The sequence below is a fragment of the Zosterops lateralis genome, assembly GCF_965231275.1.
Source record: "Zosterops lateralis genome assembly, chromosome: 1".
NCBI lineage: Eukaryota > Metazoa > Chordata > Aves > Passeriformes > Zosteropidae > Zosterops > Zosterops lateralis.
The window spans coordinates 25,814,544-25,833,053 of record NC_139762.1 but is presented as its reverse complement, the minus strand read 5'-3'; the positions used below and the strand labels follow the sequence as shown (position 1 = coordinate 25,833,053).

Below are 18,510 nucleotides of genomic sequence, written 5' to 3'. Positions count from 1 at the left end.
TATTAACTGACTGGGTGCATCCTGTAGGGCTGCTCTGAAAATCTATTTCTGCAAATCCCATTAGTGGATGCAACAGCAGCAGTGATCGAGTTGGACTTGATGATCCTTGTGAGTCACTGCCAGATTGAGAAATTCTATGATTCTATGACATTATAAACCTCCAAGTATCTTTAGATTATATGTTAGTCTTTTGTGAGCCAAGGAATCTAGGTTTGTAAGCTCAGGTTATCTCAAAGCTTAACACCTATTTATGAAGTCAGTGGGACTGTTAATATTCCATCTGCTAGGATGATTAGGTTTTTCCAATGTTTCTGGCACACAATTTCTCGCATCCTCAATCTCTCACCCATACCTACTGCCATAGGTCACCCTAATAGCTTCTTTCTCTTTCCGCTTCTTGCCCTTGCTTGAACTTCTTCTCAAGGGAGCCCTATAAGAATATTAAAAATATCAGGAAACATCTTAGAAGTTTTACTTTCAATCCTTTTAATGAAGAAGAAAAAGTATTTTAAATAACAAAATGCTTACCCAAGATCTGCAAGTTTTCGCTTTAGTTTTTCTGTATGCCCTATAGTAGGGCTAGCTGTTCTTGCTGCGTGAGCACTTGTGGCGCCATCTAGGATACATTTGTACATGGAAGAATGTACATTATTACTTTCCATCCAGAACACTTTGTGTATCTTTTCGTAATTAGAACCCAAACATGTACATGTGTGTGAGTACGCAATTTAATTAGGGGAATTCTCATTTTTAGAAAGATGTTGTGAACAGGAATAAAAATAAATCATTTCACAATTCAAAAATACACAAAAATCTTAATTTAATTTAAAAATTAATAAGTTAATATTGATTGAGTTTTAATGAATATGTAATAAATTGAACAAATACATGTAAGTAAATAATGTATTTATAGCAAATGTTCCAGTGAATCCATTTTTAAACACACCAGTAGTTTGCTTACATTTATTTTTTACAGAATTCATTTGGTATGTATGCTTTACTTCCAAAATGACTGCTAAATTATTTTTTCAGTTTTGGAGCCAAGGGTACCTTTCATGATGGACATGCTATGAAATAGTCAATCAGTTTAGCCTGAACATCTTTGTTAAACTGAACATGTAACCTAAAATCTAACCATTCTGATTTAAAAAACAAACAACAACCTCCCCCAAAACCTAAAAGTAGCTTTGTTAATAAATTTGCCCTGAGGCATCTATCAATTTTTGATCTCTTCTACAAATGCTATTAAATCCTAAAGAGGAAACAGGCTGCAGAACCTATAAAGCCAAAACAATGAATCTGAGTCTGGCAAACATCCTGTGAAATCTATATGGAAGCTAAAAGAAAACACACAGTAGTTCAAAAATTCAGACACAGTGACTCTTGACCATAAAGAGTGTTCCTGAATACTCCAGAGGAAGCAAATCAAGGTCAGTCATTCATGTCAATTGTGGTTTGGCGGCTTTTGCAACATGACCTCAGACACAGGCAGCTTTTAACTGGAACCACTGCTGGGTTTGTGGATCTCTCCTAGTGCTGCTGACTTACATTGAAACCTCAAAATTAACCCAAAATACTAGAGCGCTATCACAGGACAGTCAACTGTGTGTATACAACTTTGTGCACTGATTTGCAGATAATATCTGCCCAAGTTTTCATCTGAGGAAAAAATTTAATGTGCAATTAACTGGTTCCTAAATCCTTCGAAAAGTAGGAAAATAAGCATTTTGCAATACCCACACTAAAAGCCATACTATTTCCACCAACACAAGTCCTTATGTTAAAAAAAATATTTTTTTCAAGAACAACTAACAAGCAATCTCATTCCAAAAATGCAAACAAAAGAAAGTAATGAGAAGAATTACAAGAGCAAGATGAAGCCTCTGAAGAAGAATCCATTCCTCAAGGAGGTAGAGGAGAACTTTAGGCAATGCACACTCTGCATCAATCCTACTCTGTGCATACTTCTTTCCTGTTTCCTCTTACAGTTCTTCTTTCACCCTTAATGCACACTTCTCATTTAATCACTGCCAAAATTGTCGCAAGAATTAGAACTTGCAACATTTATTTTAACACTAGCTATTCACAGGTAAATGCGGCTTCAGGGCAAGGGGTAGTGGGTTTTTTTGAGAAACTTCTTAATGAAAGTCAAGAAATTATAAAGTACAGTGGGTTTGTGTTGGGCAAATAATTAAAGTGTTTAGTAGATGGAAGTTTTGCTGCTGTAGTAGAAAAAAATAGCCTGTAGAGCTCAACTGGAATACACAGCAGCTAATTGGAATAGGAAATTTCTGTTTGAGCTCTCATATCCCTATGACCCTCCTCTCACACAGCTGGGGCCAGCCAGGGCCCTTTAAATAATGATGACTTGCTGAGGAAAATATTTGTGCTGGCTATGGAACACAATGGAGAATGGACAGGCCAGGTCCCAAAACCAGCTTCAGTGGCAGTGTGGATCTGAATCTACAGGGTCTTGCATGCAGGAAGTTCTGAATGCTTGCACATGGCAGTGACCAAGAACCAGAGCCACAGGTGCCCTGCCTGGGCAGGAGGGGACTTTGGCCACCCTGGATGAGTGCATCTTCCCCAGCTCCTTGCAGTTCTTCAGAGAAGGGAAAGCTGGTTTCTCAGAATAAATCACACAGAAGCTGTTTAACCCACCACCTCCAGCCCCCAGCTGAAAGCTGCAGTAATGTGTGGTGATGGGTGTGGAAGACACCAGACCCCAGTCCCCTGCCCATGGTCGCAGAGTACTCGCAGCAGCCTCACGTCAGTGGGCACTGCCCACCGCGGTCACCTCGCTGCCTTATCAAAGGATGATGCTGCTGCACAAACCAGGCAGAACTGAAGAAAACAAAGTCATCACACAGATATGATAAAGCTGTGGTTATAAGCTCATCATTTTGCAATGAAACTAATTTAATACCATTTCAGCCCTTCCCACAACACTGCAGGATCTCATAAGAGAGAGAAGAAAAGACAAATGTGAGCTTGCTAACATTCACTTCTGCTATAGAGCAACTAACCCATGGCTATGTGTGTGCTCAGAGAAGAGCAAGCTCTCTTTCCATCTCTAAAAAACCCCACCTGAACACATAAAAAAAGCACCTCTTTTTATTTCCTGAGCTGTGTGAGTTTAACAGCCAAATTAACAGTCATTTAAAATAGCATTGCTGCAACACTTGTTGCCAAACAACTGCTCTAGTATATTTCTTTTCTTTGTAGGATTGATTAAATATTATTTTTTCACCTTGAAATTATATTGCTCTGGTTAATTCTAACATTACTCAGCAGAATTGGACACACCCAAAAGCGTTCCTGTTTACCTAACAGTCACAAGAAGAAAGCATGACAGCAGTATGTAGACAGAGATTGTTTTTCAAACCAAAAATGGAAGCAGTGACACAGTGGGTGGAATGCAACACCCTATTCCTTGCACTACAAGGTTAGTTTCCAGCAATTTTTTATCAAGGTATTTTTCATACATCAGTTGGAAATGCAGGATTTAGGACTTCCCAACAAACCAATCACACATTCAAGCTGAGTTTGTAAAGTCACAATCTTATGTTCACACTCTTATTTTTACTTGCAAAACTCAAATATCGATTTTAACTTGGAATCCTGAACAATTTAACATTAATCCTTAACAATTTAATTGCTAGTTACAACTAGCAGTTTCAGAACTCATGTAAAAATGCTTGCAATATATAAGCGTATCCTAAATTCCGTAAAGTTTCATTACACTGTGTTTTATGAACCTGTGTGAAAGCCCTGTATAAAGATGAAAAAAACCCCAGGTTTAAATCAATAGCAAGTCTTTTCACACACAAGCTGAAGTCTGTTATAAACCTACCTAGACGTCCTCCTGCATCCTTCACTTATGAACAATTTTTATTATGTACCTTAGCTTATGTGACAGTTTGAGAATGCAAGATGCATTGCTAAGAATGCTGAAGTAGTGTCAAATGCTAATTCTGACTTTATAATGCATCTGAAAAGGACAGCTCAGTATTCTGTGACATAGCATATTGTTAATTCTAATAATAAACTGGTATCCGTGACATATACCTGAGCTATATACAATTGCATCCTGTTTTATCCACCTAGCATTTCAAGAATCTGAATTAAATTAGTAACAATGAGGCCAATCTCCCCAGAAATTGTTTTTTTTTTTTCCCGTAAATCAAAAATCTCCAGACACTAACCTCTCATTAAACCTAGACTTTGCCCCCTCTCAGCAATTAAAAGCTACAATCTGTTGTTCTTGCTTTACACTCCTTTCCATGCCTTCCAAAATAATCATCTAGCAGTGCCAAAATGACATTATTTGAGTGAGTGCCCTGTGTTAAGCATTAAGTTTCTAATATGGAGGTGTCCCAAGGTCAAATAACGATTTAAAAAAAAAACCCCACAAGACATCATTTTCTTAAAGGCATTTTCCCCCCTTTTTTCAGTGAGTTCTAAGAAAGACAGAAAAAAAAGAAAGAAAGTAATTCCCTATCCCATTTTAATTTTTGTCCTTTTCTTATACCATCATACAAGATCATTTTAAAATTTTTGATTTCCTGTTAGGCAAAAGAAATTACAAGACAATGACCTTCTAGTTGTTAAGGTACTACTGCACAACAAAAGGTCATAAAGTAGATAGCTGTTAAGTGAGCAAAATGATGCATCAATTTATTGTAAAAGAAACAGTAATACCTTTATCCTGTAAAACATTCCTGCCAGCTGGGTGATGCAAAGGAGATGCTTCAGAGCTGTGCCCAGATTTTGAAGGAGAGGAAAGTGGAGTGTCTCCCCGAGCATACAGGGAAAGGACACCTCCTTTGTGGTGCTGTTCTTCTTCTTGGTTTTCAGTTAGGTTGTCAAGTGAGATTGCTGCACTGCTAGCCACGGGGGAGAGGGAGGAAGCACCAGAATCTGATGCTGGTGAGGATGCTCTCATGCATAAGGGCAGTGGTGATTTTGAAATGTGCATGGGACTACTGTAACTGTGTGATGGCTGTTGGTATAAGAGATTATAAAGCACGTTATACCACTTAGTAAGCAAACAGAGCAAGATCTACTTTGAACATGCAACTCTTTTATTCATTATTTAGCTTTCTATTTGTATGAAATGCTGTAGCAGTTCAAGGCATTACCCTTTGATACCATACACAGAGTTGTTTATTGGTATTTGCTTTCAGACAAAGTCATATTAGGACAAAACGGTGAGCAAATATTTTATCAATCGTGGTAACAAATTAATAGAAAAATGCACAATTCAAGCTCCTTTCACCTCCTGCATAAATGAAAAGACCCGCTCTGCATTATAAAGCAGATGTAAATCAAAAAGACCAGGATTCCAGTTAAAACACAACAGAACCACAAAAAACAAGTTTGTTGACTCAAAAGGAGACTGAACTCGCACATCACTCAAGGACATTCACAGCAGACTGGCCACAGAGGAATAAATACTGCCTGTGCTACAATGAAAGGATAAAGACAGAGGATGAAATGACTTACAGGGGCAATCTAGCACTCCATAGGAATCCTGAAAGAGCAGGTAGAGTCCTTCTCACCTTTCGTTCCAGGCTGTCTTCCCCATCAGTTGAACTGATGCTATCATAGAGCCGCGTTCTGGAAGGCCTCTGCCGCTTGTTCTTCACCGAGAGCTGAGCTCGAGTCTTCAGTGCTTTGGAGTCCAGTCTCTCTGTTTCTGGAACTGCTTCATTGAAATCTGCATGGAGACATGATTTGAAACTGTTTAACAGCAGGATCTTTCATTACATTTTCTAAGAAAAGGAACTTTGTACAAACAATTGCAAGTGTGTGCATTTGCACAGAATCATAGAATCATTTAGGTTAGTAAAGATACATTTTACTTGTACCTGTACCTTCATAATTCCTATAGTACTCCATAGAAAAAGTTACTTGCATAAACAAGTTTATCTGTACAGATTCAGCAAGGGCATAGCAAAGAATCAACTGCAGGTACTTAAGAATTAAGAACACTGTTCCACAGATGACCACACAAACCCAGCTGTACCAGCCTAGAAAGCAGATCCACTTGAGACTCCTTCAGAGTGAGTTGCATGTGCTTGGCCTGCAGAGAGTTCTTCTCCACCAGGGCATAAACATCATTGGGTGATACAAGAAAACTGGAGAACTATTTAATATAAAAAACGGAACAATGAAACCATCTTACTTGCCAGGCTTCAAAAACACCCAATTCCTGAATGTCTCGTGAGCAAAGTATACTGGACACTCCATATACAACTTGCCTCTACAGCTAGAACTGACATAGCTGTACTTGTCTTAGCTATCAACCATCTGCTCAAATGAAATCTGAGTATTGCAGCAAATTTAACATTTTACAAAGCTGCAATGACTAAGACTAAAACCATTTTTAAACGTGTTTTTGTATTTTCTACTAGAAAAAGAATAGATTCTTAACAGTTATAATATTTTTTTTCAATCCTCACAGAAAAAAATCAAACCATAATCCATTAGGTAAATTTACTAGTCTATATACTGCATTCAGAATACACTAATTAATTAAAATCTGATCTTACAGATATTTTTACTTTTCTTTTATGTGTACGAGTTAAATTTTACTTCACAGGATACTACAGAATAATTAGCATTGCCTGATTTGCAATGATGCTTCTGCCCTAAGTACTCCACAGGATAACTACACATTGCAATGGCTTGAACTGCTTGTATTTGTTCTGTCAGGTGTACACCCTTCCATACATCCCTTCATTTCACCGCTGAAATTGTGCAAACTATCAACACAGGACTGCAAATGGTATTCACAAAAGTTCTCATATGGGCCTTCTTAAAGCAAGAGACCATCTGAGCCTGGAGCTTCCCACTTTCTCTACCTCATCTTGGCCTGCTTTATTCCAGTGGAGCTGGGCTGCTGTCAGGTGGTCTCCACCCCAGCCACATGTGCTGCCACCCCCAGTCCCAGCTCCCTCTTCTGCAGAGTGGCTGGCCCTCAGCACTCCCAGCACAAACCCACAACCTCACATGACACTGTAGTAATCTCCCAACCCACTAGAGAGTATGAAAAATCTCTCACATAAAAGCCATAATAGTTCTTATTTCACTCTCAGAGTGACTGTAATGAGACTTTCTTTCACCAGACATTCAACCACTTGACTCCAATATTCTTCCATCTGAACTATTTCAGTACCACTGTGAAGCAGGAAAGAGCTCGCCTGTACTCCCACTGTTTTTCCATTAGACAGGCTGACGGAATTTAAAATCTCTTTCTGTGAACTGATGCATCCCTGGGTATCCAAAGACACCCAGAAAGGAGAGCCACAAAGTGGCTTGAACAGGCACTTGCACAGAGACATCAAAGTCTGAGACTGTCGAAGTTGGCCTCAGCACTGAACTGTTTAGATTTCAAACCACTGACTCCTGCCAGTAAACAGCTTGATTGTCTGCTGCAGACACAGCTCGTGATCACTAAATCACAAAGCTACAATGCACTTCTGGACTCTCAGAATAAACCATATATTTGTAAAGGAAACACAATCTGTAGTCTAGTATTCCCTGGCAAAGCAAAGGAAGAATTATGTGGGCCACAGTAGTTTTGATTTTCTCTTTTTAACTTCCATGGATGTTGCTGGCAGCCCCTTCAGCTCAGTGTGAGGTTATGTTACAGCCTGAGGAGTCGTGCAGTCTGGCAGAATGCTGAGCACGGCCACAGCACCGGCAGTGCCAGGAGCAGTTATGCTCAAATGTTTACAACCACCAGGTTGTACCCACTGCTTCTTCCCAAGTCTCCCACCATACAAGAATGTAATAAACACCTCAGATCACACCTAAACAAAAAACATACTTGATACAATTTTAATTAAAATAATTGTATTTTTACATACTCTAATTTTTTGATAGAAGACAGACCTGCAAACCTCTGAACAAAATTCTGAGATGTGGCATCTATATGCAGTCCTACCCCAAGAACCCAATGCAGAGGCTTGATCAAGAAGCATGCATAATACTTGCCAAACACTCTCAGAAAAGAGACTGGAGCACTTGTGTGAATGTCACAAAGGCAGTGTGCACAACCCACAGCACCCAGAGGGACTCTGCTCACCTCCAAAATATCATGGACAACACACTCCTGCCCTTTATAGCTCCTCTGCTATAACATCCATGTTTTGATGGCAAGTTCTTTTCTTAAAAGGTTTAAGAGAGTGATACAGAGATGTAGGCTCTTTGCAGAGCAAGTATCACTATGTTAAAACCTCACACAGACCACAGGAACTGATACAGAATTTACTGAGAAAGGTATATGGAAGTCAAGGAGTGCTAGAGTATATTTAAGGATATCCTTATTTTAAAACCACAAATGCAGCCTGGAACCTAACATCTAACTGCTCCTTCAGCTTTCAAAATTCATTGCCAATTATCTATTTTTGCTAGCTAGTTTGTATTCATGTGGTTGAACTTGTGCGTTTGAATTCAGAGATGATCTAGTCTTAACACTCAGAAATAATTAACACTGGTAACATTTCTCCAGGAAAGCATTTTTGAAATGAAAAAAAGGCAGCTCTTTGAAAATTTTCATGCAAATGCATCGACTGGAAAACATAATTTTGAAGCACTGACATGCAGATTTTTAATCCTATACTAAGCACTTCCAACTTTTAGAATGAATTTTACATTTTTTTCTTTTATTTTTTTTTACATGTAGAAATTTGTGAATTTTAGCTCTTGAGCCATAGCTGTGTGTTGACATTGTTACAACAGTACATGCAAGCATCATTTTTCTGAGTCAAGTGAAGAAAACATACTTTCCTCTCCTGAAACAAACTCCTGAAAGGATTTGTTTTAACAGCACTTCTAAGTATTAAATGTTTTATAACACTTACTGAGTCTCTATGGCAGAAATACAGACTTTGTCATCCTGGGTGCTTTTCTGAACTTCAGAGGTTTCATTACAATTAACACTTGACAGAAAAAACAGATCTGTGAAGATTTGTGAAAACCAATTGGACAAGGACTGCATATCACCTAATACCATTTCAGCAGGACTAGCTCTTTTTTATACACATATTTTTATACACACTGTTAAAAATGTAATTCATATTGATTTGAATATTGTAGGGGTCCACACATGAAACAACTGGTAAAATAACAATTTCAATAAAACATCTCTGTGCTTGCTAGAAATTAATTTATTTCAAAATTTATTGATTTTTTTTCAACAGAGAAATAAGTAGTATTGTGGTTTCTAGCAATCTTGGGCTGCATCCAAAGCAGGGTGCCCAACAGGTCAAAGGAGGTGATTCTGCCCCTCTGCTCTTCTGAGACCCCACCTGGAGTGCTGCATCCAGCTCTGGGACTCCCAGCCTAAGAAGGACATGGAACTGTTGGATCAGGTCCAGAAGAAGACCATGATGTTGATAAGGGGACTGGAGCACTTCCCCCATGAAGACAGGCTGAGAAAGTTGGGGCTGTTCAGCCTGGAAAATAAAAGGTTGTGCAGAGACCTCACAGCAACCTTTCAGAATCTGAAGGGGCCCATAGGGAAGCCAGAGAGGGACTCTTTGGCAGGAACTGTAGTGACAGGACAAGGAGTAATGGTTCAAACTGAAAGAAGGACATTTAGGTTGGACATGTGGAAGGAATTCTTTACTGTGAGGAGGGTGAGACACTGAAACAGGCTGCCCAGAGAAGCTGAGGCATTTCCATCCATGGAACTGTTGCAGGCAGCTTTGCCAGGCCAGGCCAGGCTGCAGGCAGCTTTGAGCAACCTGGTCTAGTGAAAGGTGTCCCTGCCAATGGCAGGGGATTGGAATTAAATGATCTTTAAATTACTTCCAACCCAAATGATTCTAAGATTCTATGATTCATAGGAGTTATGGTTTGGTTTAAACAAACCTTGACTTAAACCATCCAGGCATGTCACTTGCTTAGTATCTAGATTTTCCACTGGATCTCCTCTAGAAACTTCTCCAAAAGATGTCTGCCTTTCAAAAATGTTGTTGTTATTGTTAACCTGGCTTCCATTTTGCTTCATTAGCCTGAAAACTTCTGCTTCCAAGTCTTGTATCTGAAAGAAACACAACACAGTATTACCAACAATATTCACTCCAATACAACCTCCCCATCAGAGATGTTATTTTTCCAGAATATCAGACAGAATTGTCTCATTCTTCAAATATAAGGGTAAATGCTGCTTACCCGAGCTTGTAAGCCTTGGACCTCTACAAGGTGTGCTTTCTCCAAATCTTCTATTTTCTTTCGTTCGGCTTCTTGGCGTTTGATGAAGTCAAGTTCTCTTAGGGGGAAAAAAAAGATGCATTTGCTGTCATCAAAGCAATCCGAGTGAAACAAAAAGTAAAATGTTTTGCTATTCATCAGAAAAATCTGTCCTTAGCAAATAATTTATCATTTACTTAGTAAGAACTATGAAGCTGCAATCAGGACAAAACCCTAAGCAATTAGTCTAAGTGAATATACTAGGCAATGACATAAGAATGGCAAGAGGAACTTATCTGGAAAAAAAATCACAGCTCTTACCAATAATCAAAACAGTTAAAACAGTTTCTTTTCTTAATCTGTGTTTACAACAAAAACAACGTGTCTTAGTTTATGCTGTTCTCTGTTGTAGGACATAGAGCAAAGTCTCTGTTTTACCAGAGTATGACTGTGCTCCTTCACAAAAAGGACAACCTGTAAGTCCGCAGGTACAAATTGAATTTTCTAAAGGAAATCTGTTAGGCCATTTAAGGAGTCTGAGGTGTTTAAAAACAACTGACTAGATCTTTTACTAATATAAAGCAGAATGTCAATAGAAAGCTACCCAAACTCATTCTAGTGACTTGCCCTATCTCTTTTTATTTTGAATATCGAAGAAATTTATGATAGAAAGCATACAAGATACAAACTAGTTCTGGAACAGTCATGAAATTCCAAGATAGGTAGTGATATTTTGACAATCTAACCCGCCTTTTTAATGGGACAGGACATTTCTGCAATCCCAATTGACATAGCTGTATGTCTTTGAGTTTTCCTCTTCAAATAAATATATTTCAGCAGAAAATGAAAAAATCTGCTGCCAAAAAAGAAGTAATCTGGGGAACAGAAGCTGTTATAGACATGTAAGATGTTATTATTCTTGCTAGCCACCAGGGAGAGGGGACCACATGAAACAGAGGGGGCCAGGAAATCATCAGTTAGCTCAACTCAGCTCAAACATTCTTGGCATCTACAAGAAGAAGAAAAATAAAATGTAAAATGTAACAAAACAATATTCTTTTTGATGTTACATTACTACACAGTTGTTTGCAATTACATTGAGCTATCTCCTAATTCTGAAACATACCAACCTGGAATATTACAGACCAAGTCTTTATTGAGGTACAGTATGACTACAGCTTGAATACTAGCATTTTTCCATAATAAAGAGTCCATGCTTTTCATGAATAAAAAAAAGTGGAAAATAGTGTTTACCTTACAGGTGTTTAACAGTGGGTTTCATATTTCAAAATATATCACATACATGTTTTCTATTTGGCCACTAAGTCATTTGCTGAGCCTGGTGTAGCTGCTTACTTTTGCTGAAAATCCTTGATTAATTTCTTTGCCTTGTTATATTTCTTCTCCAGAGCCTGATACTGGGTTTGCGTCTCCTTGAGGTGCTCATTCACTGTGTGACACAGGGTTTGTGCCTCAATCCAATAACTCTCTAATTTCATCATCCTTTCCTTATTCTCCTCAATGTTCTGCTGGAGTTGGGTCTTCTCCAATTCCCACCTCACCTTCTCATTCTCAGCAGCCTGCAGCTGAACAAAGGAGTGGAGATGCAGAAAAAAAGCAGCAAAGTGCAGCCTGATAGTTTAGGATTAATTCTAACAACTCAAATAGAGAGAATCAGTGAATCAGTAACTACAACAGTAATATGCTAGCAGTGGGAAGAGTGTTCCAGAACAAAGAAATCAGGCTGATACATGTATTCTTTCTCATAAAACCAAGCACAGTTTTTGCTCAGTGTTCCAGTGCAGCCTCTGTGCTTCTCTGGGTTATACTAACCTATCTGACTGCCTGACATTTAAAAATGTCAATAGTGGAGTACTCAGGCAAACAGCAGGGTTAATCAGCCAGCATATGAGATGCATTTTGCTTTGTGCATGTGACTCAGGTGCTATAAAGCATTCACACACTTTCAGAAAATGATGACATTTCTTTTTTTGGGAAGGGGGAATTTGATTTCCAGATTTTTTTTGCGTGTGTTAAGGTTCTCATTTCCTAACTGAAGCTACCTGCAGGTTTCAGTGTTTGGTGCTGGATGAGGGCAGGTTATACAGCATCTTGTGTGATTTAGCTCCTAGAATTTAGTGAACAAAACATGCCCTAACTCAACATCCCTGTTTATTTATCAAGAGTTTTTAATTTGCTCTAGGCAGTTCTGCTAGCATCATGGATGATACGCATCCAAAAAATTAACTTGGGTGCAGTTTTATTAGCAATATACCTAAACTAGTCACATTTTCTTCAGCTCTATTGAAATGATGAGGTAAAAAGGTCCAATGTTAAAAGGCACATTAACCCTGATTTTGCAAATGGATTTGCACAGATGAATGTTTACACCCACACATGGATGCCATCAAGTCAATGGGCCTCGGCACAATCCCAAGGGATCGACTATGTGGCTCCAACTGCTAGATTTGAACTGGAAAACAGAGGAAGATTTTTGACTTTCTGGACTGACATAGGACAACAAAATTTGTCCTTAAAGAAAACAGCTGCACTCTAATTTTTTTTTAACAGTAATTTATGCAGATTTGATAAACATTATGCAAAATACACGGTGAATGCAAATGCTGCTGGAAAGAAATAATAATCTAAAATCTTTTTCTGAAGTACAATTTTCTCTTTTCCTTATTTTTATTTCCTTTATAACGTACTCAGACTCAAAGAGAAGGATGTCATTATAAAACCTAGTATTGCTGAACAACTGAATAATCAGTTAGGTTCCCATAAAGGTTACCCTAGTACAAGAAAACCCAATCCTTTTTTATTGCTATAGCAAATTTAATTTATTAACTAGCAACTGATTATGAGATAATGTTTTAAACTGATAATATTTTTCCTTCCTAGACTATCTTTTAAAGAGAACTGCAATAATATGAAACAACACTTTTTCTTCTGTATAAAAAATAATTTCTATTAAATAACTTTAAAGAAATCAGTTTTTTCAAAAATATCAATAATGGAAAGTAGCACAGGGATACTTTAACATCACTGGTAAATAAAAATCCTACTCACTTCAATTTGAATATTCAATCCAAATATAATTTTAAAACCTGAAAAATGCATCAGAATTTTAAAACTAGAAATATGCCATTTAGTCATTATGATACTCCCTAAAACATATGTTTAATTGAAGCTACAAAAGTTGGCACTTTCCTATTATGGCAGCACTTGAGATTTTTACTTGAAACTTGGAATAAAGAATATACACCAAGAGAAGATTTAGCTGAGCCACTGTGCTTCTTAATCAGCCTTTAATAAGAATGTTGATTTCTCCATTCACATAAAGATACGTCTTCAGATCTGATTTTACATGAAGAAAAGAACATGTATTAACCAGATATTGATTCTTACCTTTGTCTTCAGCTTCTGAATTTCAGCTTCTGTAACTGCATGTTTGATTTGCAACTAGAATTGAAAATATAAAATAAATGAGTGAAGTCACAGAGAGTACTCCGGTATTTCTAAAGCCTCTGCTGCAAGTTGAATACCTTATTACATAGCAGAAGGCCCTGAAGAGTGCTGCAGTGCAGTAGATTGTAAATTAAAATGTCTAGCTTGCAAAATGACTCAGTCTGTGCAACCTAATTAAAGATAGGATGCTGTCTAACCACTCATAATTTCAAATCAGAACATCCAATCTGTTTAGCAAAACCAAATGTCTTATGTTTTAAAAAAATAGATGTTATCCTGCTGGGCTTTGCTCTCCTCTGATATGAATGTGAAATACATCCCAGTGCTGAAAGTCCCACTGCACTGATTAAAGCAGGCACATTACAAATAAGCAAATATGGAAATAAGTGATTTAACAACTCAAGAAGTCAGGAAAACCTTGAGGGAAGATTTCACACATTTATTTCATGCAAGAAGAAAGGTAAACTGATGCCATCCTTCACCAAGAGCTGCAGTTACTCTGCTCAAGCCAGCTAATCTCAGTTGAGAGCAGTTACACAGGGGAACTGTAAATAACAGCAACAACATTCAAGCAACAAAGCGATTGCAAGCAGATTAACAGCCCAGGCAGTGTGCTAAAGGTTGTAGTTACATCACCAAGCAGCCACAACAACAGGGGATCTGTACAAGGACAGGGTTGGTGTGGAGGACCTGGCATCCACCTGCACACCTGCTGTGGGATTTCTTCCATACTAACCAACATTATTAGTCTGTTCCTCTGGAATGAACAGTCACTACTCTGAGTGTATTAGGCCATGTCCTGAAATACCTTTAGTTTTACCACAAAGGTCTGCTATTCACAGGCTCCAGGAATGCACTGAAGTACAAACAACCACAGTTTACATGGCATAACCCCAATCCAAACAGAAACAATCACACACATGAACCTAATATTGGCCTGCACCTTGTTGCTGTACTATTTAAAGCAGGCAGCATGGACAAACTACTGACAGGCCCCAAAACCTTACACTGAATCAGTTACTTGGAACTGAGGGAAAGGGCAAAAAGTGAATTACAGCCTGAGCCACCACTGCATTGGAGATAAGGCATCACCCATTATTTATGAATAGAAGGAATAGTTACGGAAAAGCATGTTTTACACGCAGGTTACTTCTCTTACAACACAAACGTGAGCTTTTGGGAATAGTTTATGTTGAGCTAATAGAGTATAGGAGGTCGTTGTACTGAACCAGAAACTAACATCCCTGGTGAAGCAAAGGCTACATTCTTAAAGAACCAACTGTTAGTAAGAAAATGTGCAAATTAATCAAAGGAGAAGTTCTTCCGCAGACAGGAATAATTTTCAAAGTAACAGGAGCTATCATTGAGCTGACCAGCACAAATATCTCTTAAAAATTCTAAGCTAATTTAGAAATTCCTTTTTCATTAGGTCTCTTGAATGCCCCTTCTTGTGGTGTAGGAAATGCACACTCAGATACAGTTTGGTTTGCTGATCAGCCTTAATTAATCTACTGAATAAACCCAGTCCTTTAAGGTGGAGAATTCCTCAATTTATGCTGGACAGAATAAAGGAGACACTGATTCACTGGTTCCATTTAGGAATCTTCTTTCCAACACTCATTTCTTGGTCACGGTCTCCAGAGGAGACTATAGGAAACTTCCCCATGATCATCTGTTACTTACGCTCACTTTTTGACTTTGCACTGAGAAGTGTTACAACTCTTCATGTGCTTCATGTGAGAGCAGATGTAAGATTTCATTTCAAATGAAACCAGGCACTGAATACAGCAGCCTGCAGAAACACAGGTAGCCCACGGATCACGGAGCTCCTGAGGAAGTGCCACAGGGGAGCAGGGCTACTGATCCAGGATGGAGACGTGCCAGTGCAGCTGGGAACAGGGCACTTGGCAGCCCTGGAGCTGGTGTAACAGCAAGAAGTTGCCAGGGAAGCTACTGTAGGCCAGGAAGCTGAGAAGGACACATACCTTTTTATGTACATATTAGAGGAATAAAAGATACTTTAACTAACATTTGCAAGAGGTTACTTGCAATTTTTGAGCTCAGTCATTCCAACCTCTGATCTACAATCTTCAGAGATTGAGAATTGTTTTTTCTCCCCATCGCATTCCTGTTAATAGTAAAAAATTACTAAAGAACCATCTCAAAACATCATGGTGTTTATAAAATGCCCAACCCTTTGCATAGTTCTGCTACACTGTTCTGGGATGAGATAAAATCAGGGGAATAATGGATGAGCTAGATTTTCCCATTTCACACTCAATAATGACATTGAAAAGCCAAGACTCAAAGCCTTAGGCTAATTGCTGACAGTCCACTCCCATCTCTTCTAAAACCCCACAAATCCACAAGGAGCACTTAAAGAGCTTATTATTACATACAAATAAACTCCAAATTGTTGCATAAATGACAATCTGCTCAGGTACAGATGGTTTTTAACAGTTATTTTTGTGCTCTCTGTTATTAAGTTAAAAAAATGAATACTGAGTACCTAGTCAGATCATTGCATCAGTACATGGTACAGCAGATCCCACTGAGGCAGAAGAAAGAAGACACTTTTCTGCTTAACAGAAAAATGTGTAGCTGGGTATGTACTTCTAAAAAAAAGGAACTAATTATTCTTGTAGAATAGATGAGAAATACTAACACATTTAAAGGTTAGACTTAACAACAGGCAAGGTCAACTATTCAGCAAGAAAATCTGGACTCCACAGCTAAAATTCTCTAAGCAAGTTTACTAACAGGGGATCAGAAATCTTTATTCCATGTCCTATTTAATGCCAGACAAATTCTTGGCAGATACTATTTTGTCTACTTTTTGGATATAAATCAATATAAAATTGTGAAGGCTTTGCTTTAACAAAGACATTTTCAGTAACTTTTGGAACATTTCCTATTCAAATATGTCTTGAAAAGCTGATTGATTTTCCACAAAACAATAAAATTTGTTATAAAAGGTAACTTTTAGAGAGAAAATGGATTGAATTCATTAAGACTGCAAAAGGTAGAATGGGATGAAAGTCTAGCAAATGTTAAAATATCAAGAGTACATGGGGAAGGAAAGTACGCAATAGAATCTAATAATCACCATGACAATTTTTACGTAATCATTATATATTTTTTGCATATAATAATCATCATCCATTCTTCATATATTTCATTAAAACATGAAATAATGAATTCTTACATAAATGTCCCTTCTCCCTACAGATCTTGTCTCTCTTCAATCATCACAGCTAAAATAAAGCTTCTAGCTCTTTCTTTCAAAGCAGTTAAGAAAAATCAGTCCTGTTTTTCCTGCATTACAGCCAAGAAAACAAGACTTCAGAATTACAGGGATTCACCCAGGAATGCCCATCTCTCTTTTGACTTTCATTCCAAAAGCAAAGCATTTTAGCTAAGAGTGCTCTCAGAGTATGGGAACACATTTTTTGTTGCAAAGACTGATTTCAACTAATTAGGTCGAACTATTATGCTTAAAGATTATGTCCTACCCACTTGCCTAATACTTTCATTAATCTCTGGAGTAAGAACAAGAAAGAACAGTTATTCTTTAAATACAATTCCAGAAAACGCTGCGTGGGCTTGTGCAGTGTGATCGTGAACAAGTCCTCTAGTGTTGAAAGAATTCAGGGCAAATACCAAGAAAAATACATGCACTCACTCAGCATCAGCCAACAAAACGCAGCTGTGTACTCTTAAAGACAATCAGTGAAACTAAAGTGGTGTGCTCATAACAGCAGTAAGTGCGTGGGCTGCTGACAGAGTCCACTCTTAGGCAGGAGCATTTCATGTTTTCTTCTCAGGCTCTCATCTACACTTACACTCGAGGATCCCAAAGTACCTTCATCTGGTCTCTAAAACAGCATTTTTAGGCCATTACAGAAGACAGGTCTGCAAATAACTTCAAATGAGTCTGGACAAGCTCAAGTAGGGCAGTAGCCTGAGTTTATGGAAACTGTATTCAAGCATATATTTATTCAAAGGTGAGTTTCTTGCCCATCACTGCACCTGTGTTTTGCACAGCCTTGGAAAACTTGCTGACACATGGAGAATGGTAACATCTTCCCACCACTTTGAGACTGTATTTCTATGTATGATGTAAACTACCAGCAAATGAAGTAAAATGTTCTGTTAATTCATGTAAGAGCCTGAAACTCAAAATATGAAGTGAGAAAATAATAATTTATGTAATGTAAAAAACTTTCAGGAAACAACGAGCAGGAGTAGGCACCCAATGGCTGCAAAGGCTATCAGCAGAAAAGGGAAAGACCTGGTTGCTCATTGACTGATTACTTTCCACAGATGATTCTCACTAGAGGGTAGTAACAATTTATTTATGCAACATAAAATATCTGGTTTGAGTGAGGGCAAGAGAAAAAGTGGAGAAGGATAAAAAGGGAGTCCTGGTATTTTAAAACTCTTATCTGGGTCCAGGTTCTGCTGCTTGAATCTCCTATGAGGTTTTGGCTACTTTCAACCCTTCCATCTCCCTTTGTTTCAAAAAAAAAGTTATTTATTGCCATCACTCAGCCCATTACTCTAAGCTTAGGTACACCCATTGTTTCATATCTTTATTTGCATGAGAATTCAGTAAAGCTTAAAAAGAAGCCACATCAAAAGCACAGCCTAAAATACAGAAGAAATGTCCCTCCATACTTTGGTATGTGAAATTATATTAATTCAATGACCACAATGAACACCACAGTTAGTGCAGGTGGATGCTATACTGCCTAACCATAAACTTCATATGGTTCTGGTAAAACACCATCTTCATGTAGGGCTGCTTCCCCAATACAGCATCTTTCTAAACACATGGCC

The 18,510-nt window shown here is 38.1% G+C and overlaps 1 protein-coding gene across 2 annotated transcripts in view; it reads right to left on the bottom strand.

Moving 5' to 3' along the window:
* Nucleotides 1-18,510, bottom strand: part of PPP1R9A (protein phosphatase 1 regulatory subunit 9A) — a 133,168-nt gene that overhangs the window by 15,485 nt on the left and 99,173 nt on the right. Inside the window, exons 8-15 of one of the 2 annotated variants that reach the window (XM_083860978.1) lie at nt 13,612-13,665; nt 11,560-11,789; nt 10,186-10,282; nt 9,883-10,054; nt 5,562-5,719; nt 4,702-5,002; nt 529-616; nt 353-430 (exon numbers count right to left, since the gene is read on the bottom strand). In XM_083860978.1, the coding sequence (XP_083717104.1) occupies nt 353-430; nt 529-616; nt 4,702-5,002; nt 5,562-5,719; nt 9,883-10,054; nt 10,186-10,282; nt 11,560-11,789; nt 13,612-13,665 (1,178 nt within the window). The remainder of the gene's footprint in view (nt 1-352; nt 431-528; nt 617-4,701; nt 5,003-5,561; nt 5,720-9,882; nt 10,055-10,185; nt 10,283-11,559; nt 11,790-13,611; nt 13,666-18,510) is intronic. The other variant, XM_083860979.1, reaches the window with a different exon arrangement.